This window comes from Globicephala melas, chromosome 15 (assembly GCF_963455315.2).
Source record: "Globicephala melas chromosome 15, mGloMel1.2, whole genome shotgun sequence".
Taxonomy (NCBI): domain Eukaryota; kingdom Metazoa; phylum Chordata; class Mammalia; order Artiodactyla; family Delphinidae; genus Globicephala; species Globicephala melas.
Window position 1 is genome coordinate 68,813,146 of NC_083328.1, and position 25,557 is coordinate 68,838,702.

At 47.8% G+C, this 25,557-nt stretch overlaps 1 protein-coding gene across 16 annotated transcripts in view; it reads right to left on the bottom strand.

Moving 5' to 3' along the window:
- The window catches only part of PTPRT (protein tyrosine phosphatase receptor type T), a 1,174,296-nt gene that overhangs the window by 43,416 nt on the left and 1,105,323 nt on the right, over positions 1 to 25,557 (bottom strand). For 9 of the 16 annotated variants that reach the window (XM_060285697.1, XM_060285700.1, XM_060285699.1 and 6 more), the window contains 5 exons: positions 17,140 to 17,216; positions 7,849 to 7,885; positions 6,390 to 6,487; positions 4,045 to 4,104; positions 3,224 to 3,340 (listed from right to left, as the gene is read on the bottom strand). In XM_060285697.1, the coding sequence (XP_060141680.1) occupies positions 3,224 to 3,340; positions 4,045 to 4,104; positions 6,390 to 6,487; positions 7,849 to 7,885; positions 17,140 to 17,216 (389 nt within the window). The remainder of the gene's footprint in view (positions 1 to 3,223; positions 3,341 to 4,044; positions 4,105 to 6,389; positions 6,488 to 7,848; positions 7,886 to 17,139; positions 17,217 to 25,557) is intronic. The other 7 variants (XM_060285704.1, XM_060285703.1, XM_030843549.2 and 4 more) reach the window with 1 other exon arrangement.

The window sequence follows — 25,557 nt, forward strand, 5'->3', positions numbered from 1 at the left end:
GTTCGATGGTTCATTTTTTCAGTTAAAAGATATTCACCGAGGGTTACCTGTGCCTAGCCTTGTGCTAGGCACTAGGAAGGTGGAAATAAAGGCCAAGTCCCTGTCCCTGGAACAGCTCATGGTCCAGTGGGGGAGGCAGGCCCCTAAGTGGACCTTTAATTCCATTAAAGTGCATAAAGGAGTGTCAGCTAATCCCATTAGGGAGAGGAGAAGTCAGAGAAGGCTTCCTGAAGGAGGGGATGCCTGACCTGAGTCTTGAAACATATTAATAATGAAAATAATAGCTAACGTTTATTAAGCATCGACTATGTGCCTGTCACTCTTCTGATTTCTTCAATGTATTAATTAATTTAATCCCATATCAATCCTCATATTATCATCTCCATTTTAGGGATGAGGAAAGTGAGGCTAAGCAAGGCTAAGGAACATGCCCAAGGTCACACAACTAGTAAGCTGTAAAGTTACAGTCTAAAGCCTAGCTGTCTGGCTCCACAGTCTGTCCTCCTAATCGTATGATACACTGAGGCTAAGTATTACGCAGTGGAAGGATGGAGGGATTCCTAGGCAGAGAGGCAGTTGGGGCAAAGGCCTGGGGACAGGACTTAGCAGAGTACGTGAAAAGAATCACAAACAGCCCAGGGCAATTCCAGAGAAGAGTGGAAGACAGGCAATGACGACAGCGGGATGGGGTGGGGCGGGGGCGGGGTGGTGGTGGGGGAGGCTGGGCGGGTACTGAGTGCTGCAAGGTTTTGTATCCCACTTTAAGGCCTTTGGGTTTTATCCCAGAGTCATCGGGGAGCTATAGGGAGGCTGCCCAGATAGTTGCACCGAAGAGGAAATGCGTCACCAGATGGGCGTCTTGGAAGGATCACACTAGCCGCTACGTGGAGGAAGGATTTGCGGGGTGGTGCTGGTGGGCTGTGTAGAGGGCGCCAGGTCCCCTTTCCTGGGCCAGTGCACCCATCCCCAGCTACCCTGACCTTGGCTGTGGACAGCTAAAAATTACCCCTTCAGAAAGTTGCTCTCAGCTGAACAGGAACCACCTCCTTTGGGAGTGGGGGATGGGCAGCTGGCATTCAGTGACCAACCGATTTTGTCAGTTTGCCCAGGGCTGAGGGGTTTCCCAGGACATGGGATTTTCAGTGCTAAAGCCAGGGTAGTCCTGGGCAAACCAGGATAATGGGTTACTCTCATGGATGTGCCAAAGAACCCTTTGCCTCAAGATGGGCCCAACTCTGTGGTGTAACTCATGCCCCAGATCTCCCTGTGGGACCAGGCCACATCCTTGCTCAGCTCCTTCCCCGCCCTGTACTGCCTCCCTCACCCCCCTTCTCCCCTGGGTTCTTCCTCAACACATCATCAAGGGCACCCAAATCCCTACCTCAGGCTCTGCTTCCTAGAAACCTAAACTAAGACTGTGGGCAAGACTAGAGACAGAAGCCCCGTCAGGAGGCAGCTGCAGGGTCTGGGCAGGAGTGAACAAAGGCTGGGGTTAAAGCGCTGACAGAAGAACTGAAGTAGAAGTTAAAACAGCTTCGAGAATACTCAGAGTTTTTCACCCCACCCTCCAAATCAGCTCAGCCCCTGAAGCCCTCGTTCAAGCCCACACCACCTGCACTGCAACTGTTTATCAAGGGTCCTCTCTTCCTGGTGGGACTGTGTTCTCTTCAAGGGACAGACAACGCTTCCTGTTTATTATTTGTGGGTCCCCAGGAACTGATTCTGAGCTGATAACCCAGGCAGTGTTTGCTGAGCACCTGTGGAGAGGCTGGCTAAGTTGAGTTAATCCTCCGAGGCCCGTGGAGACCTTGAAGGGTGTCTTCCTATGGGTAATAGCTTCCCTGCTGATTGAAAGAAAGACAAAAAGACAGCCTGAGAAACGACGACGACTCCTCAACACACTGGGTGGGCTGCAGTTCCCCAAGGCCTGGGTGGGCTGCAGTTCCCCAAGGCCTCCCCTTGGCTCAGAGTCTGGTCCCCAGTCACCCAGCTCACGCCCAGCACCAACCACCAAGTATGGGAGCTGAGGCTGGTGTTTGTGGCGCTACGTTCCAGGCCTCAGCTGCAGGAGCGCTGGCTGCTAGTGACTCACACGTGCCCCCTTTTCTGGAGACGTGCTCTCAGCCGACAGGAGCCCACCCTGGAGGTTACCCCGCAGCGGCTGGTCCGCAGCCAGTCAGTGGACTGAGTACAGCAAGCGGGCACCTCTGCGGTGTGTTTACGCTCCAGAGGCCCCCATGGGTCAGGCCTAGGCTAGACCTTGCCCGAGACTCTGAACTTGGCCTGCCCTTTCCTCTTTCCTCTCCAGCTTCTCTTGCTGACTTACAAGTTTCTCTGGGAGCGCTCCCTTGATACACCACATATAAGGGAAACCTTGTCTCAGGCTCTGCTTCTAAGGAACCCAGCCTAAGATCACAGCAATGTGCCTTGTAGCTGAGGGGCGTCCTTCCCTCCTGGCTCTTCATCTGAGTCTGCAGATACGGGCCTTTAGGAGCCCAGGGGTTGGAGGGGGCAGTGTTGGGAGCAAACAGTGTGTCCTGCCAGCACCGTGCATGCAGGAAGGGCACCATGCATGTGCCTGCTTTGGCACTCACAAGGACCTGTCAATCCCCAAGGGCACAGTGCTCAGAGCACCGAAGTCCCTGGTGTTTTTGCATCCTCAGGCCTGCGGCCACTTGGTTCATTAATGATGTTACTTTCAGAAAATGGCAGCTATGGTTTTGACAACTGTCTCCAGACACTGGTAAATGTCCCTGTGGGACAGTCACCCCCAGCTGAGAACCACAGGCCTAGAACATGTCAAGATCTTCTTTCCCCTCCAGACTCTGCATGGTTCTTTCCCTCTTCCTGGGATAATATTCCTCCTGCTCTTCCCTTGGCTGGCTCTTTCTCATCCTTCACTGTCTGCTTAAATGCCTCCTCCTCCTGGAGGTCCTCTCTGATCGCCCCATCCTCCCGTGGATTTCTGTCTCCCCAGCTTGGCATGTTTCCTCTGTGGCTTTTATTACCATATGTCATTATGCTATTTGTCTGGCGAATTCTATTTGTCCCTCCTGCTAGACGCAGGGTCCTTTGGAGCAGGGTCCACGTCCAAGCTGATTGCCGATCTCTCATTGGTGCAGGGTGGGTACAGAGCAGCCCCTTGGTCGCTGCCATGTCCTGGATGAACAAACAAGCTGGCGTGCCTGGAGGGCAGGCTGCACGCGGCCGCAGGGAAGCTTACCTTCTGGACTGTGAAGGTGCGGATGATGTACTCTGCCAGGGGCTCTGTTTCGATCAGGGTGACTTTAATGTCTCCGTAGACCTCCATGTCATCCGGCCAGTATCGCACACACTTCACCTGCGGGCAAGGACAGGGACGGTACGAGTGAGTGGGCGGCTGAGCGTGTGTGGCCGTCTCATCTGGCTTCCCGTCCGAATAAACTCAAGGGCGACCTTGGTGGACTTTCAGTCAAGGCATTCTCAGCTGGCCGGGGAGGGTAAAATACACAGGGACCAGCTCACTCCTAGAGGAACTGGAGCCGCGGGGGATAACGGTGGTACCTCCTTTGGCAGAGCTCCTGGTACTTTTCAAATCCATTCCCACACTAAGAGATCAACTAGATCTGGGTGAGATAGGCAGGTGGTGATCTCCCCACTGTACAGATGAACATCATACTCAAGTCGGGAGGTTTGGTGACTTGTCCAAGGTCACGTGGCCAGTTTTCTACCTTTGGCTGAGTCCTCTTTTTCTGCGATAGGCTGGGGCAGCTGAGTAGTATCAGCAGAGCAGAGATGAGAATAAAAGGTGGGAACAGTGAGGAGGTGGAAGCAGACATGGCGGGGAGAGGGTCATTAATATTACGAGGGGGCTGGAAGGAGAAAGGCTCGTTGCTGGGAAAAGGAAGGAAGGTGCTGGGCTCAAAAGGAAGACGTTTGCAACTGCTCTCTGCCCCAGGGGTGGGTGCAGAGGCCGTGAACAAGCCACTCCCACACCTGGTTCTGAGTCACATGCCGCAGGAGGAAAAAGAGATCGCTTTCCCCGTAAAAGAACAAAAGTATTACCATTCCGGGGGACGCCGAGCGGCTTAGAGTGGCATTTCCCACAGTGTGTCCCGCTGGGTGCTGATAGGTGTTAGGTAAAAAACAAGAAACAAAAACAAACAAAAAAAGGTTTTGTGGTCAAATGAGTTTGGGAAATGCTGGATTAAACAAAGTTAAATAGGCCACTTCGCTACAGGACTGCTCGGCTCGTTCACGTGCTAACGCTAATGTGCTTTTCGACTCTCCGAAAGGGGCAAAGAGTACACAGCATTTCCCAAACGTATTTAACCATGGAACCCCCTGTTCGCTAAGCATCATGCAGACTAGCATCCCGTGGAACCCACTTAGGGAAATGCTGATTTAGTGCAACAGGGTTTAGAGGCAAACGGATGCATTGCTTCGTTCTAACGCTGTAGCTGAGTAGCTTCCAGAAAGTACTGAAACCTCTCTGAGCCTCAGCTTCCTATGAATAACGATCGCTAACACTAACTGCTTGCAGTGTCCAGCTCTCCTTGCTGAGTGTTCTACAAATACTTTAAACGGATTACTTGAATTATTACTTATCATCACACCCTGATGAAGTAGATATTATTATTAGCCCCATTTTACAGATGAGGAATCAGAAGCACAGGGGGGCTAAGAAAATTGCCCAAGGTCAACTGTCAGTAAGGGATGGAGCTAGGATGCAAAGCCAGGCCCTCTGAATGATTACCAGGAACATCGCCTTGTACAACTGCTGTGAGGTAAAGGGAAGTAATGCATAGTGCACAACAGTGTCTGGCACAGAGCTTCGCTCCTAGCAGGAGTTTCATGAAGAAATTGCTCTCCTGTCCCCTGTCCCAATTCGAATTAGACTCACAATCAAGGGACTCTGTCTCCAGTGGGGGGGACATGTTATAGAACAGGCTGGAATGTGCCTCTGAATTCTTAAATCCTGGGCTGGACATTTTGTCCACAGTAGCTGCTCCCTGGGCCTGAGTCCCTGGGGCGCAGTCTTGAGTAGGGGGACCATGACCACGAGAACGAGAGACAGGAGTCAGGGATCGTGGCCGGGTGACTTCAGGGCATTCACTCCACTCCTTTGGGTCTGTTTCCTCATCTGTAAAACTGGGCAATGGACTAAATAAGAGTGGGCTCAAGGACAAAGTCTCTTCTGGCCCTCAATTCCTGTTAGGCCACGAGATGTCCAAAGCCCTTTGCTGAATCATGACTGACAGCCCGGATTCTCCCCCTTCCCGTTATCTTGGAGGCCAGGACTCTTCATTTTAATGGATTATCTGGTTCTTGCCAGAAGAAAAACTTACCTGCCCTGTCTTTAGTTAGCTCATGTGGTAAGTAGAGAGGCCCTCTTGATTCTAGTGTCTGTGCACCCAGCACCCACCCACCCACATGCCACGGTTTACCAAGTAGGCGAAAGCAAAAGCTGGGAAGAGAGTCCCATTTCTAATCCCCAGGAGTAGCTAAGGAGCACACAGGAGAGAGTCGAGACAGAGCAGAGTGAGAGACCAAGGTCTAAACCCTGAAGAATGTCAAGGTTTCGAGGAACAAAGGGTCAGATGCTGCTGAGAGGTTGAGTACAATGAGAAGAGAGAAATGGCTATTGGATTTGTCAACATGAAGGATGCTGGGGATACTGACGAATCACTGTGGGTGGGATAGAGGGAGCAGCTACACTGCAGTGGGTGGAAGAGAACGGGAGTGAAGCAGCAGAGCCTGTGTGTGAGATTTCAGGGTCTGGCAGAAAAGCAGGGACAGGAGCAGCAGTTTCGTTTTGCCTGCTTTATACTTTTAAGGGAGAAGGTACTCAGGATGTCTGTATGCTGAGGGAAATAATCTAGCAATAGGAAAGAGAATTACTTTCCAAGCGAGAGGGGGAGAATGAGACATTCTTGAGCGGAATCTGTGATTCAAGGCACTAGGAATTGCCTTTGAAAGGGCAAGAGTCACTTCTCCTATCGCATTAGGCTGCACCATAAGAAACAGATGATATTCTACCATTTTGGGGTCAACAAAAACAGCCATGTCTTATGGTTCAGCCTGATAATAGAGGAGAAGAATGAGAAGATGGCTGTAGACACAAGTAGGATGCAGCTTTGCGGTGTGAAGATGAACATTCACGTCTGATGGCTGTAATTCCCTCAAAGTCTATGAGATGACGTCATCAGCGGACAGTGAGGGTGGAGAAAGGGGCAAGAGGGTTTTGAAGGGAAAAGATGTTCCTCGACTATGAACAGGAGGGAGGACTTCTCCCGCATAGGGTGCCGTGAGGGTGAAATGTGGAACGGGAGGCACTTGGCACAGAGAGATGCTGGGCAGTGGAATGCCAGCCAGCAAACTCCATCCCGGTACCCATGGGAGGGGCTTACCCTGCCCACTTCCACGAGGTTTGTGACCATGACGATGCTGGCCGAGTTCTCCTGCCAGATCATTCTCCAGAAGTCCTTTACGGTCTCCTGCATGGGACCTGCCAACAGAGAAGGTGTCAGGGTCAGACTGCAATGGCAAGGAAGCAGGCAAGAGGCTTGTCCCTCCCGGCGGGTCAGTCAAGGCTCCGGATGGGTGAGTAAGAGGGAGGTCAGCGATTCCTATGGGGGCACAAGTAGCGGAGACTGGGGACTGAAGCGTGTGAGGTCAGAGTGTGCACGAGAAAAGCCACACTCCAGCTGGCAGGGTCTGCAGCGTCCCCTGGAAATGCCCGCAGATTCTCCTCTTCGTCGCCCTCCTGCTCAGACCCTTGCCACCAGCCCCCCTTTCCCGCCAACCCATCACCTTATAGTAGGGGTTAATGACATAGCTTAAGGGAGTTTTCAAAAATTGGGCTCCAGAACCTCAGTGAGAGATGGGAAGGAAATTGGGGTGGGGGTGGGGTGGGAGGGCAGAGGAGCTGCCAGGAGTCAGATGCTGAGAGCACAGACAGAAGATGCCCGATTCTGAGCTTGACAAATGCATTTGTCTGGAGCCTGGACAGAAAGGAGGGAAGAAAAACAGACAAGAAATGGGACACAGAATCTGAGAGTCCAAAGCAATTTCCCTGGAAATTTCTCTTTCAATGTCCTGGGCCTCCATCATTTTTAAAATTACAAGAGTAATAAGTGTATCTGATACAAAATTTTGAATGCCATTTTTCTGTACAAATACATATATATATGTGTATATATATTGTATTTGCTATAATAAGCGTTATATCTATTATACGTATTTTCCCATGCCCTTAAAAACTCTTACCTGCCATGACATTTTTCATAGCTGCATAATTTTCCATAACATGGAAGTGTCACACTTGAACCAATCTACCAATTGACGGTCAGTTAAGATTTTTCACTTTTTTCCCTATTAGATAACACTGTGAAGGGTATCTTATTATATGTGTCACTGTCCACGTATATATAATCATCCACACGATTTCCTCCCAGCACAGTTTGAGAGGTATAGTCATTTTTAAGTCTTCTGATAACATCCTGGTAAGTTGCTTTCTAGGAGTGCCGGCTGCCTCTCTCTCCCGTGCACACGCCCATCGAGGAGATGAGGCACCGAGAGCTCCAGGTCCGAATGGTGGATACTGACGGCACATGCCTGAGGCTGATGCTTTTGGTCCAGGGCCCATCTCTCTTGACCATTTCCTAGTGACACCTCCTTCCTCTCTCCCTTACGTCCCTCCCCCCATAGCTGAACTTGTCACCTCCTTCCTTCCCAAACAAATGAACAACCTCGAGACCTCGGGAGGCTCTCCAGCCCTGCTCCTATATGACTTCTTGGCTGGTAGAAGCTCATTCCTCTCCTCCAGTGTAAGGCAAGGGCCCTTTAGAGGAAAAGGAGGGCACTTACCTTGAGTAGCAATGTAGTGCCGAGGTCGATGGTACCCCTGGATGACAAAATAAAAGTACAGTGAAGCTTACAAACAGCACAGTACCAATAATTATCCTTTCCAAGGCGCGGTCTCTTCATAAGCAAAACGAAACTAGCGTTAGACATTTCCCAGGGCAGTGGCAAAGATTAAATAAGACAATGCACGTAAAATGCTTAGTCCATCGCTAAATGTTAGCTATTATTATAGTTCCTTGTGAGGGGCCCGTACAGGCTTGCCTTGGAGCCACGGACTGGGAGCAAAAGTCAGATGGCCATCAGTTATGGCTATGCACCCAGAAAAAGGTGGAGAAGGAATTTTCAGGTTTCTGTGGGACATCAACCACCACCAAGTCTTTCCTGAGCCGTGATTACATGCAGAACACTGTGCAAGGCCCCGTAAGGCACCTGAAAGAAGAAAACAATCACCTTGCTGGCTCCTCGCATCAGTAACAATTAGGAAAAGATGTCACACTGCCTCTCCGTGCTACATGGCTGGGCTTGGAACTGAAGTTCCTTTCATTTGGGGGGGGTGGGGAACCCCAGGTAGGTGTGCCCTAGAGACTGATACAGCCACTTTCAGATTCAGAGATCAGTTTCTGATTTCCCTGTACATTTCAGAGTCTTCAGTAGGCCCTGCTGGGCTCTGATGTGTGGTTACTCTGGTGCCCCATAATCCTAATCATTGGGGGACGGTTGAGGACAACCTTCTCTTTTGTCTGGGCATGTCCTACATGGAGGGTCCCCTTTTTTGCTACAGAGAGGAAGTATATCATATTGGGTAGAAGTTCAAGTTTTGGAGACAGATCTGCACTTAGTACATAACATTGAACGTGATTAGTATTTATTGAATGAGTAAATACACGAATGAAAGGATAAATCAAAAAAATATATATATGCCAATTATGGAGCCTGTTGGTGGAGAGGGTGTTGGAAAGTCCTGAAACTCCACTTTCTTTTATAGTTAACAATCTCAGGGAAAACAGTCCGAAAGTCTAATGAACGCCTATTTTTGTCTTAAACGTTGCTGATGAGTCTTTGTGTTCTGCTGAGGAGGATGAGCTGCCTCAAGACCCTCTTCTTTAGGAAATCAAATAGAAAAGTCATCGGCATGGTTCGTGGAGAAACAGACATGATGGTGTCTCAGAAGTTCTGGATCTACTTTCTGATTCAAAGATTCATTTCTAAGTCCCCTGTACATCTCTCTACCTCAGACTTCCACTTGCTCCATAAATATTTAGTAGGTACTTTGTAAGAATTACCTGGCATACTCTAGTAACACCTGGGGTGACTGTCAATAACAACCCAAGGCCAGTGTCATGGCCACAACTGTTGGATTAACCACCAGGAATCAACAGCCCCACCTAAACTCTTTGTTTGCGTGGTCCTGTCTTCTTAGTGGGGTTGTCAGCTTCTTGAGGACACGCACTGCCTCCTAAGTTTAAAAAAATTTTCTGTGGAGCCTAGCACCGTGTGAATCTCAGAGCAAATGCCCAATAAACAAGCTGTTGAGAGACCAACCAGAAAGGCAGCATATAGTTATTAGAGAAATGCACATCAAAACCACAATGGGGTACCACCTCATGCTGGTCAGAATAGCCATCATTCAAAAGTCTCCAAATAACATGCTGATGAGGGTGTGGACAAGAGGGAACCCTCCTACACTGTCAGTGGGAATGTAAATTGGTGCAGCCACTGTGGAAAACAGTATGGAGGTCCCTCAAAAAACTAGAGTTGCCATATGATCCGGCAATCCCACTCTTGGGCATATATCTGGACAAAATTATAATTCCAAGAGATACACGCACCCCTATGTTCATAGCAGCACTATTCACAATAGCCAAGACATGGAAACAACCTAAATGTCCATTGACAGATGAATGGATAAAGAAGATGTGGTACATATATACAATGGAGTACTACTTGGCCATAAAAAGAATGAAATAATGCCATTTGCAGTGACATGGATGGCCCTAGAGATTATCATACTGAGTGAAGTAAGTCAGAAAGAGAGAGACAAATACCATATGATATCACTTACATGTGGAATCTAAAATATGACACAAATGAACTTATTTATGAAACAGAAACAGACTCACAGACATAGAGGCCAGACTTGTGGTTGCCAAGGGGGAGAGGGGGTGGGGAGGGATGGATTGGGAGTTTGGGATTACCAGATGCAAACTAGTATATATAGAAACAACAAGGTCCTAGTGTATAGCACAGGGAACTATATTCAATATCCTGTGATAAACTATAATGGAAAAGAATATGACAAAGAATGTATATATATAACTGAATCACTGTGCTGTTCAGCAGAAATTAACACAACATTGTAAACCAACTACATTTCAACAAAATAAATTAAAAAAAATAAGAAAGGCAGCACAGCATGGTAGTTTTATGCATGGACTCTGAATTTAAACTGCCTGGGTGTGAATCCTGGCTCTGTCCCTTTTAGGCTGTGTGGTCTGGGGCAGATTACTTAACCTCCTTGTGCTTCTATTAATTTTTGCTGTTAAATGGGGATAACAGCATTTATATTACAGCCTTGCTGTTAGGGTTGTGAGTTAATATATGACAGTTATTATGTATCAGGCACTAGTCTAGGATTTAACATATATGTCTTTGCTATTATTATTTTGTTGTGTATCTGGAAAGCATTCACTGAGTGCCTACCATGATTAAAAAGTCTGTTTTGGCCATCACGGAGATCCTGCGATGGGAAGCCCTTCCCTCCCCCCTTTGCTTTCCTGCTCTGCCTATAAATGTAGTAACTGAGCCCTTCTCTGAGCCGTGAGAGGTAGGAAGGAAGATGAGAGGCACAAAGAGCTCTCTGTTCCTTTGAGTTAAGATGGACAGTGATTCCCAGGCTCACAGGAAGAATCAGACTATGGGCGTCTTCTTGAGTAGGCTTGGGAATAGAAAATAGTACCCTACAGTGTGGAAAGACGCGCTTTCTCAAGTCCATCCTCTTCTGTCATCCCCACATCATTCCTTCTTACAGCCTTCATCCTCCCTGATCTGGGCCAAGACAATAGCCTCATGCTGGCCTCCCTGTCTCCAGTCCAGTCCCAGAGTCCATCTGCTTCCTGCCAGAATGAACTCCCCAGCGTACATCTGATTATGTTGTTTCCCCACTTAAAAGCCTGCAGTGGCTCCCCGCTGCCTGTACAATGATGTCCAAATGCCTTAGCTTGGGACTAATCCCCTGTCTCCATCCTCATCTCCAGCCTCATTTCCAGTTGTCCCTCTCCGGGCCCTTCCATGTACCCTTTGCCCCAGCTTCCCACACTGCACTTCAAATGAGCCCTCCTTCCTCCTAAGCCCTGCAGGGATTGGTAGATGCCCAGTTAACACCTTTACAATGTATGTTGCAACAAGTTTTTTTTTATTTTTAATATTTTCTCCTTCTGGGCCATGGGACAGGCCACCCAGAGCTGGGTATAGTTTTCAGCAGAGACTGGTCGGTGGCAAACATGCATGAATATGTCTCTGAGGTGAGGTTGGGGCATTCCCTTAAGGCCTTAATTGGCAGACAAAAGGCAAAAGACAAAATGCATGGGATTTGGAAGATTCTAACACACTTCAAAGTCAATGGGATGAAATTCTGAGCAAGAAATTCACATTTCAATTGTGGGAGTCAGACGACTTGGTTTCACTATTTTGTTCATTCGTTTGCTCACTCAGTCCTTCAATATTCAATTGACAGGTATTAACTGAGCATCTACTACTCTGTACAAGGCACTGGAAGTACAAAAGTGGACCTGATGGATGTGGGCTCAGATTCTGAGCAGCTTGTAGACATCAACAAACTGGGATAAGGGCCACCAAGAGCAAGATGTGCCAGGAGGCCAGAGAAGTGTTCTCTGAGGTCATGGCAGTTGAACTGGCCCCTTAAGCCTAGTTTGGGCGTCTCAACATCCCTGTTATTCCCATTTCATCCCTTCAGCAATATTCTCAGTTTTCCTACCACCCTCCCCACGGCTCACTGGCTGTCTTGCTCTTCTTCAGAAGCAGCCATCATGTTTCCACCTATAAGCCTTAGCACTGGCCCCTACCCACGCCTGCTGTGCCTATCCCCACATAACCGAGTGATTTGCTCTCCCCTTCCATCCAGGCTTCTGCTGGGATGGCAGTCACCTCCACAGTCAGCCCTTACCTGCCCACCCTGACATCCTTGGTTCTTTTTGCTTTCTCTGGTTTACTTCTCTTCAGGGCACTCACCACCAAAGTCGTTGTTTATTTACATGCTTATCATCTGTTTTCCCAGTCGAATGAGAGCTCCAGCAGGGCAGGGCTGTAATGGGCATGCTCATGGCTGTGTCCCCAGCATGGAGAAGTCTGCCTGGGCAGTCAGCCCCGATAAATGCATAGAGAATGAATGCATGCATGCTGCGTTCCTGTCCACACGTGGCATCCAAGTCAAGAGACCCTCTCTGGCCTCCAGGAACCCACGCAGTCCCCAAGAGAAAGCATTCTAACCACCTGACTCTTCAGCAATGGAGATGAGAGGAAACGTACTGCTCACTTGGGGCTGCTCTGGGGATTTCCCAAGAGCTGGTACAGAAAACTTCCTAACCTTAAAAGAACTTTGAGTTCACTTAAGTCCCACCTACACAGCACGCACATGGACTGCAAACCGGTACTGGGCCTGCCTCCAGCTGCCTGTGAGCAATGGGAAAGAGGTTTGCATCCAACATGCATTTATCTCGCTCCGCGCCCATGCATCTGCTACTTATTGGGGACCCAGAGACGATATTTATTTCCAGACTGGTAATTTATAACAGATTCAAGTGGCCAATACATTCTCGGTGTGCAAACAAATGTGCCGGAGGTATGGTTCAGACAGGAGGAGAACCACGGCCTCTGGAGGCCTTACAGGGCTGGCCCCATCTAGCTCATTATCCAAATGGAGTTGTTTTAATGACTCGTCAAGATCCAATTGTGGATAAATGATTCTAGCATGGGCAGTTAGCCCTCTGGAGTACAGGGAGGATTTTGGCTGGGTGGAAACCAGGACCAAGGGGTGAGCCCTAGACAGCTACCTAGGGTGTGTCTACCAGGAATCCCCATAGAGACCCTGGGAATTTTGACTTTGCTGGAGTGTACAGGGGGTCACAACTGATGTGATCCCCCTCCCCTCCACCCTGTACTGCTCACGCTGTGCTAAAAGGAGCTCATGCTTAGTGTCTTCTCTGTCCCTCCATTGACTCTCTATTCCCTTCCCTGCTCTGCTCGTGTCCTGGGAGGTTGACCTGTATGGAGGACACCACGGTCTTCCATACCCTCCAGCTGCTAGCTGGGTTTGGTCAATGCGGAGCAGAAGCAGGAGCTCAGAGGCCATTGGGAGGTTGGGGTGTAGGTTCTTTTGGGTCTCTCCCTATCAGGTCACCATGGCTTGGCCTTGACTTTCCATCAAAGGCTACAGCTCCAATCAGGCAGCCCCCTGCTTACAGCTACTCTCCCTGCTCTCAGGAGCTTGAGAGCTTCCTGTTGGTTCTAGCCTGGGGATACTGAACTCCTGCCACTTTGCCTCCCCCTTTAGTTTCCTTTAATCTTGTTCCTACCGTTATTAAATTCCCTTTGAGTGACCCTCTGTCTCCCAGTGGGACCCTGACAGATAGACACTTCACATCAGTTGTCACATTCTTTCGGGTTGGCATCATCCCATTTTACAGACATCAGAATGGGTAAATAATCTGCCTAAGACCGTAAGGCTAGTGAGCAGAAAGGCCTGGATTCACTGTGGCCTCTGTAAGGACTGAATTCATGTCACGACTTTGGTCTCGTGAGCCCTTGACTCTAACCACAGCACAGAGTCCAGTATCACTTATTAAGACAGCATCTAGCAGAGACTTTGGCCTGTCTGCACAATCTACTTCCTAGAGAGAGGGAGAAGGTGGGCAGAGAACTGGATTCTAGCTGTGTGACCTTGAGCAAGCCTCTTAACCTCCACCCCTGGCCTCTTATCCTTAAAGGCTCTCAGAATGCATTGTGATAAGAACCTGGTAGAAATGGGTGCTGTTATTAGTGCTGGTGTTGCAGAGATTCACTTGCATTTAAAGCAATTTCCTTTGTTGCCTATAAAATACCAAAGTGCATCTTGGCTCTGACCGCAGTCACATCCTCCCTCAACTTCGGATTGTCTATCCAGGAAAATGCCTTTTGCCGGAGGTTAGCACTCAGGCAATGAATGCCAGATATGGCAACTTGGGCCAGCAGACCCCTCGTGGGCATGGCTGTCAGGGCTGCCCCATCCACTCAGCCAGAGTCAAAGTCGAGGAGAAATGGAAGGAACCAACTCAGTTTGGTTCCGCATGCGCTGCTCGAGTCCCCACTGTGTACTGCGTGAAAGGTGGTGTCTTTCGAGTGGGTGAGGAGGGACAGGACCAACAGCCCTGGCCTGGGAGTCATTCGGGTCTGGTTTCTAGCCTGCTTCTGCCACGGAGCAGATGCCCACACTCAAGCTGTGCAATCTCTTTAAACCTCAGCTTCCCTCTCTGGAAAATGGGGGTGGTCACCTATCCTAGAGGGCTAGTGGGAGGTCTCAATAAACAGATTCATTTAAACCACACCTCACAGGGCCCAAGAGTGACTCATTTAGAGCCCTGGGCTGTTGTCATTGCATTACCGTTGTCGTTATTAAAGCCAGCAGGGCATGGCTGGGGAGGCACCGCCGATGCAGACTCCTGCTGTCCCCTCCCTCACATCCTGGAGAAGTTTCATAACCTTGAGAGCCCCAGTTCACTCATCTGGAAATGGGTAGTAATGGCATTTACTTTGTGAGTTGTGATACTAGTTAAGGCAATGTCGGTACACTAGAGGTGATCAATAATTCTTAAGCCACCATCGGTCCTTCTTGCCTAACTACCATCGGCTGACTCTCACTCATTGGCTAAAGCAGCACTGTGTCACCTCCTCCAGGAAGGCTTCACTGACCACGCCACTCCCACCTTGAGGCTTTGATTTTCCTTTACGTTCCCATGGCCCCTGCTCTTCGAGGGTCTCTTTTCTTATCTGACTCCCTCACCAGACTTGAGTCCCTTTTAAGGTCTGTGTTTCTGGCACACAGTGGAGGATCTGCTGTGTGTGAGAAATGAATACTAGATGCATGAGGGAAAGGCTGAAGGCATGATGGGTGAATGCTGAGTGCTTTCTCCAGGTTGGAGACAGGCTGCTCAGAACTGGCCATCTCCTTGTGAATTTTCTTGTTAACCAGAGTCCAGGCGGAGAACCATTCCAGGTGTTTCAGACAGAGGGAATTCAGTTCAGGGAGCTGGTTATACAGGTGATGGAGGAGCTAAGTTGCAAAACGGAACAGTGAGGCCACCCAGAGATCAGCAATGGCAAGAGGATGTGGTCACCCCTAGAACCAGCAGATAACGGGAGACAGAGAAGTCGCCAGAGCCCAGGAGCTGGGGCCACCTTGTCGAGGCTGGATCACTCTGGTGGCCCTGCTTGATGCAGCCGCTGCTGGAGCTGCCACCCCAGGGGACAAGAGAGGCAGATAAATACGATGGCGTCTCCCTTCCCATCACCTGCCAATCTCCCATCGCACCTTCCTTAAAGGGTCAGCTCGCTCTCCTCCCTGCACACACACACACACACACACACACACACACACACACAGATGCACATGCACACACGCACATACACACACCATACACACACACAAACACACGCACACACACGCACACACAGACACGTGCACACACACACGCACACACAGACGCACACGCACACACACCACACACACGCACATGCACACAAACATGCACACACAGACGCACACGCACATACACACGCACACACACGAACATACGCACACACAAACATGCACACGCACACAAAAGCACGCAATGCACACACGCAAACATGCACACACATAGAAACATGCACATGCACACAAACGCACACACATGCACATACGCACGTGCACACACATGCACATATGCACATGCACACAATGCACACACAAACATGCGCACAGACACACACGCATACCAGCAACACAAAGCAGAACAGGGAAGGGCAAGGAATAGATCTGAGGGCAAACAGGCAAATGCCTAACACAAGGCTCAATACACAATGGGGAATTCTAAAGCACGCCACAGTGCCTTATAGCTTGTCTATAAAAACACTTGGGAGTCAGAGGCACCAGGGTGGATCTCTGAGCCTTTCGTCAAGGTTCTTGGACTCCTAGCTGAGGTCCTCAGAAGCCTGGCCTGCATCGGTCATTCTGGGATGTCTCTCTGGTCCCAGTGACCATGCTTCCCTTTTACAAACTCTCTTACTTCCGTGTATGCCCATCTTGGCTCCTGTTGTATTTAGTTCCTTCCTCCATATTCTCTGGAACACTGAAGCAGCCCCCTTTCCTAATTGGGGGTCTTATTCCCAGACCCTCTTCCCTCTCATCGATCTTACCCTGGGTAATAGATAAATCATCCCAAAGCTCAGCTCTGAACCGGTCACCTCCTTGATCAAAAACTTTCCAGAGCTTTCTCTTGCCTACAAAATAAAGTCTGACTTCCAACGTTTGATCACAAAGCATCAGTGATCTAGCTCCAACCTTATTTTCCACTATTCCCATTATAGAGTCTCTGCTCCCCTCGAACTGAGCTGCTACTTACCCTCTGCTACATCTCAGCTTGTGCTTTTCTTTGGCAGAGGCCCATCTTCCCCCTCTTTGATTTTAAATTCTACCTGTGCTTGATGTTTCGGTTCACATCACACTTCGCATTCCTGATAGAAGAGTGACTTTTTCCCTCCCACCTCTGAATCCCTGTAGCATTTTATCTGAACTCATGACACTCACCACTTTCTAGTTTGCCCTGGAATCATTGATGTGCACAGCTTATCTTCCTGCTAAGGTTTTAGAGGGTAGAGACCATGGCATTTTTAGCTTTATGGTTCCTATAGCATCCAACATACAGTAGGTATTCTGAAATTTTTGTTGCATAAATGGCTGTACCTTCAAATAAATGAATGAATGGGTAAACGGACATACATACAGAAGAATGAATGGGTGAATGAACAAGACTGGCGATCCTGGGTTCCCACAGAGCAGGCGACTCCAGCCAGCCTGAAAGTGGATGCAGCTTTAGATGGCTAATCAGCTCGGGTTACACTAGTTACAGGAGGAGCCAGACCCTCTGGACCTGTTCTAGGAGGGCCACTGTCTGGGGGAGCGGCTGGGGACACAGCCACAGATCTTGAGCCCACTATAGCCAACCCCAGAACCCAGCTGCCCAGCCCCATGGAGAGCCTCACATCAATGTAGTTGGCGTTGATGTAGTCGGAGTGTGGGTCTCCATCCAGCACCAGCAGCCTCACTCGAGAATGGTCATCTGCAGAGAGAGAGCAGAAAACAAGGGGATGGGTGATGAGAAGGCTTCGGGTGAGCTCTGCTCTGCTTTAGAGCCACCATTTACTAATCATCATGTACCAGGCACCATGCTACTGACAGACACGCTCTCATTTAACCCCTAGCATCACCCTCAGTTATTATCCCCATTTACAGATGAGGAAATTGAGGCTTAGGGAGATTACGGTGCCTAAAAAAAGGGCTTGTATATGCTTCTTCTCTCTTTTTTCACCTGCCCTTCTGATTCTGGTTTTGTCATTACCTACAGGGGAGAGTGACCTGCTTCTTTAAATCTTAGTGATTTTGTCATTAAAATGGGGACGGAGATGCCTTCTCCAGAGGACAACACAGGAAAGACCATATGAAAACACTCAGGAAGCGAGAACTGTTAGATCCAAATTAATATGCCCCATTTTCATGCTTGCTTAAAACTGGCACATTTACCTGTTTTCCACAAGTGCACAAATGCTTGCCTTTTGCCTCTTGGAACATTGCTGCAAATAGACCGTCGGCCACATATTGTTATCAATATTATCATTCAAGTGAAGCCGACTAAATCATTAGATTAAAAGAGGTCATCAATAACTAAAAACTGTGTTACAGAGAATACCATTTCAAAAACGATCTAGGCACAAACAAGATTTGCAGGCTATAGTCAATGGCACGCTTACTTCAAATAACACCAAATTAAAATGATTAAAAGAAAAACCCATGACAGCAGAAGAATCAGGCTAATCCTTTACAGTCCATTAAAGTGAGCTCCGATATGCTAGAGGACACGCAAACAGAACACCTGGGCTGGGTCTGGTGGGGGGAGGGACTCAGCTTTCTGTCCCCATCACTATGCACGTATCACCGCGTGTTGCTGCGTCCACTGGCCGGGCCACCTTACTCTAGGTCAGGGCTAGGGCTCCCCATAAGTGGACTGGAGAACTCTGGGCACCCCCAAGGGTTTCTGGGGATCAAGGAAGTCGGGTCACCAAATCCCATTAGCTTTTTCCAGAACTTGGCAGTTTACAAGGCCACCTGTTACTACTAACTGGAACCCCCATGAACAGGGACATTAGGTGTTTGCTCCTTGTTCCAGCCTCCGCATGCACCTGTGACAGGTACTCAGTAAGTACTTGGTGAGTATATGAATGCGTTATCTCATTGGACTCTCACAGTGACCCTGGGAGAGAAGTAAGATGGATGCTGTTAACCTTTGTTACAAATGAGGAAACTGAGGCTCCCAAGGATTGACTGGCCACACGGCCAGTGGATGGTGGAGCTTGGAAGAGTGGGGTTCTCTTAACTCTGAGCTCAGACACTCCTGATTCCCCAGAGGGGTCTAAGCAGGATAGTAGAAAGTACTTCGAGGGTGCACAGCAGAAGGAATTAATGACAGAGAAGTGGTTACCTGGGTGATGGAAGGGCTGAGAGGCTACAGGGAGGAGGGAGAAGTAACTCAGAGATAAACATCAACAAGGAGACACTGCCTCCCCAGGGTCGGTGGGACAGAGGGAGGAAGCCAGGGCACCAGAGCCCAGGGGTGGGGGCCACCTGTGGAAGCTGGAGCTGCAGTGGGCCTCTCTGGTGGGAGCTGGAGAAAAGGAGGAGACTCCCTCACTGTTCAAGAAGGTGCCTCTGATTGGGACAGAGAGGGAGAAATACCCCGGCTTCTTCCTTTCTCCCACCTTCCAATCTCCCACCAGGGCACGTCATTGGCCAAGCAGCAGCCAGCCGACAAGAGAGGCTGAGAAATGCAACCCGCAAGGGTCAGATCCCTACGATGGGAAGTTGAGCGGGAGAAGGCAAGGAATGGGACCAAGCATGGACGAGCAGGCCGGGGCTGGACAGGACACCGCCCCACCTCCATTCATTCATTCACTAATTAATCAATTCAAAAATAGTTAAGTGAGCATCTGCCATGCGGCAGGCACTGTGCTAGATACTGAGCTACACTGGATGCCATGTTTCTCACTCATCGTGGGGAAGAGATTCCGTGGAATCAACCAGAGGGAGTGGGGGGGAGGTCTAAGTGATCCCTTTCGGTGGGTGGCGGAGTGGGGTGTGAAGTGGGGAAGGAGTTGGAAGCTAATCTTTATGGAGTTGATGGTAGATACCAGAGGCTTCACATACATTATCTCACTCAATCATTTATTCCTCCAAATTGCTCCACAGATTATTATACTAATGATGTAGTATTTTTATTCTTCCCATTTCACAGATGAAGAAACTGGGGCTCAGAGAGATTAAGCAAGTTTCCAACATTACACAGCCTACAAGTGGCTGGGATTCTATCTTAGGACTGTCTGACCCTGAATCCCTGCTCTGTTCACACGATGTGCTGTCCCTGGACTTCTAGCATCTCGCAGGTACTGCAGTCTGTGCAAGTGTCTGGTTCCCAGCTCCTGCAGTGGGACGTCCTGGGGCACATCCACCCAGCAGGGGTTCAGACAAGACCCAGAAGCTGACTCTGAGCTCAGACTGTTAAGCCTTGTTACCAGCGGTTACCAAAACTGTAAGGCTCAAAAAAGTGAAAAATGTGTAATGTGTTTTCACTCATTGGTCTCACTAATGACTCATCGATTCAAAAAATCTCCTTTATTTATTGAATTATGCCTGCCCTTGAAGTCTAAAGCACTGGAAACAGATATTCTGGTGTAAAACGTTGAAAGGGAATTTTCATTAATATAAAACGAAATTGAAAGTCTGAAAGCAAATATGATTAGCAAGAAAAAGAAACAAACTTATTTCTTTTAGTTAAATATTCTTAAAGATGAGAGGTGCCTCTAACCACAAGATGATGGCGTTTCACTATCACCTTTATTCATTTATTAAGAACAAATTCACTGAGCACCTACTACACACAGGCTTGTTGAAGGGACTTGGAAAGTATTTTCCAAGTGCTCAGGGAGTTTGTCAATGTAGTGGGGGAGACAGACTGTACAGAGAAGTGAAATTTCAAGGTCTAGAAAGTGGGGAGGGGACTAGAGGGCTTTGCGAAGTGATATGTGAATGAGGAATTGAAAGTAAGCCTTGACCAACGGACAATGAGGAAGGGTCTTTCCGTCAGAGAGAACAGCAAGAGAGCAGAGGTCCTGGAAAAGCACACTGGCGACCTGCAAACAGTTCCTTGTCTTGTGAACATGGAATGGGAGGCAATTAGCAGTGGGAGGAGGTAGGTGGGGGTTAGATTGAAGAGGGCTTTCTATGCCCTATCCAGGTACTTAGATGCAAGTCACCATGCCGGGCTCTGCAGAGCATCCCAACAGAGACTATCTTCTGAGACTGTGAAAGGGTACTTTAGTACAAAATGATCAAGATTTACGATTTACTCCCACATGGGCTAACCTGTAGGACAGCAGACGTGGTGATGGGAGGTCTGAAGCTCTGGATCAGATCTGGGTTCAGATCTTAGCTCCATCACTTAGCAAGTCAGTTGATCTCTCTAAGCCTTGGTTTTCTTAGGAAAATGCTATATGGCTCAATACTATATAGCTCACAGAATGTTGGGAGGATTAAATGAGAAAATGCAGGCATGAAAAGTGTGAGGACGTTAAGAGAATGAAAAGATGAGCCACAGATTGGGAGGAAACGTTTGAAAAAGACTACCCGATAAAGGAGTTGGATCCACAAGTATACAAAGACCTCTTAAAACTCAACAATAAGTAAACAACCCAATTAAAGAATGGGCAAATGATCTGAACAGACACCTCACGAATAAAGATATATGGATGGCAAATAAGCATATGAAAAGATGTTCAGTATCATATGTCATTAGGAACTACAAATTAAAACAACAAAAAGATACCTCTACTCACCTACCAGAATGGCCAAAATCCAGAACCCTGACAACACCAAATGCTGACGAGGATGCAGAGCAACAGGAATTCTCACTTATTGCTGATGGGAAAGCAAAATGGTAGAGCCACTTTGGAAGACAGTTTGGAAATTTCTTCCAAAACTAAACACACTCTTATCATATGATCCAGCAATTACTGTCTGGTATTTACCCAGATGAGCTGAAACTTACATCCACACAAAAATCTGCCCATGTATGTTTATAGCAGGTTTACTCATAATTGCCAAAACTTAAGAAAAACCAAGATGTCCTTCAATAGGTGAATGGACAAACAAGTCATGGTACATCCATGTCTTTGGTAATATACAGAAATGAGTTCCCAAACCAGGAAAGGACATGGAGGAAACATAAACGCATACTGCTAAGTGAAAAAACCCAGCCTGAAAGGCTTCATAGTGTATGATTCCAACTCTATGACATTTTGGAGAAGGCAGAACTATGGAGGCAGTAAGAAGATCCGTGATTGCCAGGGACTTGGGGGGAGGGATGATTAGGTAGAGCACAGGGAACTTTTAGGGCAGTGAAACTTCTGTATAATAAATACTGTAATTGCGGATATGTGTCACTGTACATTTTTTAAATCCTACAGAACTGCACAACACAGAGTGGACTCGAAGGTAAACTATGGACTTTAGCTAGTAATAATGGATCGCAAAGCACAGGGAGATCAGCTCGGTGCTTTGTGACCAGCTAGAAGGGTGGGATAGGGAGGGTGGGAGGAAGGGAGATGCAAGAGGGAAGAGATATGGGGATATATGTATACGTGTAACTGATTCACTTTGTTATAAAGCAGAAAGTAACACACCATTGTAAAGCAATTATACTACAATAAAAATGTTGAGGAAAAAAAACTAAACACTAAAAAAAAAAAAAAAAGAAGATGTGGTGTATATATATGTGATGGAATATTACTCAGCCATAAAAAAGAATGAAAATTTGCCACTTGCAACAACATAGATGGACTTGGAAGGTATTATGCTAAGTGAAATAAGTCAGACAGAGAAAGACAAATACTGTATGATATCACTCATATGTGGAATCTAAAAAATACAACAAACTAGTGATTATAACAAAAAGGAAGCAGACTCACAGATACAGAGAACAAACTAGTGGTTATCAGTGGGTAAAGGGAAAGGGGAGAGTCATTATAGGGGTAAGGGATTAAGCGGTACAAACTGTCATGTATAAAATAAGCTACAAGGATATAATGCACAACACAGGGAAAATAACCAATATTTTATAATAACCATAAATGGAGTATAACCTCTAAACACTGTGAATCATTATACTGTACACTTGTAACATACAATACTGTACATCAACTAAACTTCAATAAAAAAATGAGATGCTATCTTATAAAAAAAAGGATCAATATTGGTTCACCAATTGTAACAAACGTATCACACTGATGCGACATGTTAATAACAGGGGAAACTGAAGGGGGATGGGAGGTAGGAGTAAACAGGAACTCTCTGGACATTCCGCTCAATTTTTCCGAAACTAAAACTGCTCTTAAAAAAAGTGTGAGCACAGTGCCTGGTATGCAGCAGGTGCTTAATAAATGGTGATTCTGGGCTGGATGTGAGGCAGGCAGTGAGCTGATGGAGGAGATGGTTAGAAACTCAGTGCTTCCCATTTGCCCTTCTGTACAAAATGTAAACCCATCTTTCTACAGAGGCAAAGAGTTACTGTGTATATTCATGAAAGGGCAGAATTCAGCTACAGGTCCACCAGAAAGGCATTGCAAGGAGTAGGACTGCCTTCATGGTTTATTTATTCCTTCTGGGAGACGCTAATATTATTCTGTGTCCCCTTCTCCTTCTAACATTATATAATTAGAAGGATAAAAAAACTGTGTTTATCCACATGCACATGGAGAAAGATGGGGCAGTGGGCGATGTAAAGGAGTTTATACAAGTAATTTACAAGCAGCCCAGAAAGTTCATTATGCTCTATCTACATTTTGCAAGCTTGAGAAACAGCTAATCTGGTATTCCTTGTTTGATATTCAAGACGAGTGAAGAAGTCACATAGAGGAGAAACAAACTCCTCAACGGTGAGGTAAGAGGAGGTGCAGGAGCCTGGCTTCACCCGGCTCTCAGCTGAGGTGGGAGGTGGGCCAGCACTGGCTTGCACGGAGGAGGAGAGAACCAGTGGCCACTGGTAGAGAGAAGGCATAACTGCAAAGACACGGAGACCCAAAGAGCTCCCTGGAACGCAACTCAAGGGGAACAGAAACATTGCCCCTCTAGAATCAATCTGTTCCTTGTAGTTTTCGAACAAAGCACAGTGGTAGGTTGTAAAAGTTTAACAAAGAGCTCTCTGGAGGAAGAAATGGCCCTGATCTGTAACATCTGATTTCTGTGATATAAATACTCCCACCATGACTGATTTCCAACGTGGTATCAACTGGCTCACAAAATTCCTGAAAAATTTAACCATCATCTCTTGCAAGCTGGTATGAATCAGTTGCAAGACATCACTGACAGAGAACAAAGCCTGACCAGACCCCACAATGCCTTGCATGATCTGGTTTGGGACCTATTTCCCAAGTCCAGCCTCATGCCCCCCTCCCCACATATGACTGAAAACCATGCCCTTCTTTCTGTTGCTCAAATGCATCATGTCTGCTCTGACCACAGGGCCTTTGCACATGAAAGGAACGCCCTCAACCCCATAAGGCTGGCAACATCTCATTCTTCAGCTCAATCTTCTTCCCTCAGGAAGCCTTCTATGATCTCTCCACCCCAGGCTCTAATAGCTCCCTGTACTTGTCTTCAGAGCTCTTAGAGCAGTTTTATTTCTGCGACGATCTGACTAACCCATGGCTCTCCTTCGCGCCCTATTTAAGAACGGGCACCCTATTTACTGAACTCCTCTACAGTGTATGGCACATAGTAAGTGCTCAATAATTATCTGTTCAATATATGAATTCGTATTTGTGTCTGAAAGGCTGAGAACCAGAAAGGAGCCGGTCCCTTGCTTTTAGCCATACAATTGATTTTAGGTAACCTGGCTTGGGACCCAGGCTCTTTCCTCTACACAAGGCTGGCATAGTGTGCCTGGATCCTGTGCTCAAATTCTTCCTCGCCTCATAGCTGACCCCTCACCCCACCTGCAGACCCAAGACTGGCAGCCAATCATTGCCTTCAGCACGAGAGAGGGAGGGCTTGGGAAGGCTCTGAAAGCAGACCTGAGGTCTGTCACTAACTCTATCACCCGGAGCAGATGATGTACCTTCCCGAGCCTCAGTTTACCCAACGACAACATCAAAATCCTCTCCATCTTTGCAGACTTGTTGCAAGGATGAAAAGCAGTTAGATATGAAGGCACCTGGTGTATTGTAAGAAATCAATACAAATGTGTAAATTCAGTTTTATTGTAATTCTAGACCAGTGGTTTTCAAAATATAGTTCCTTGGCCAATAGCATCAATGACATCTGGGAACTTGTTAGAAATGCAGATACTGGAGTCCCAGCCCAGACCCACTGAATCTGAAACTCTGGGGTGGAGCCCAGCAATCTGTATTTTAACAAGCCCTCCAGGAGATTCTGATGCACACTCAGGTTTCAATGTACAGACCATCTGATGTTCAGTTATTTAGCACAGGGGGTGCCTCGGCTATTCAATTTGTCTTGGGAAAGACCAAAGGTTTTTACTGGAATTAGGCCGTGAGACTAGAGACTCACCTGTGCTGGGTGTAAGGAACAGAAATCTATCTTTGCGGAGTGCATGAGATGCTGCAGGCACCATTCTGGAAGCCTATGGATGCCATGCCATTTGATTCTCATCATAACCCATTTTGTGGCTGAGAAAATCAAGGCTCCAAGCAGTTTAACAACTTAGAAGGTGTAAGGCTGACAGCTTCCTTGTAGAGTAGTGGGGTCCCTACCTCTCTGGGAACCCCAAGACGCACTGCCGCTACACCCCTCCATGCCGGTTCTGACTCTGACACTGTGTCCCATCCCACTGTGTGTCCCACCCCCCATCCCTGGCCATGGGAGAGGATTCAGTGTCCTCCCATGCACAGGTCTAACTCTCAAAGCAAACCACAGTTCCTCCTCCCTCCTCCATCATCAGAGGTAACCCATTAAGTCAGTCTTCTCAAGTCACATCCACTTAGAGAATCACTTCAGAGAGGTGGGGCGGGGAAGACAATATCATTTGGATACAGGATGGGCTTTCCTCCTGTCTTCTGGGCACTGAGGAAGGTAAAGAAAAGGTGCAGTTTTTCAGAGAAAAGAGATCTGACTCATTACAGTGAATTGTGGAGCTGAAAAATCATTTCCTAGAAGTACTGGAAATGTTAAGGTCATCATGTTGCACGAGTGGAGAGCGAGGATGCAGGTAATCCTGCCGAGACTGCCCAGGTACCCCACTGCAGCTAAAGGTCTCCTCATTCAATCTTGATTGAATTACCGTTACCAAGGTAGCAGGTGGCCTGGGGATGACAGAGAAACAGCCCGACATTCTGTGC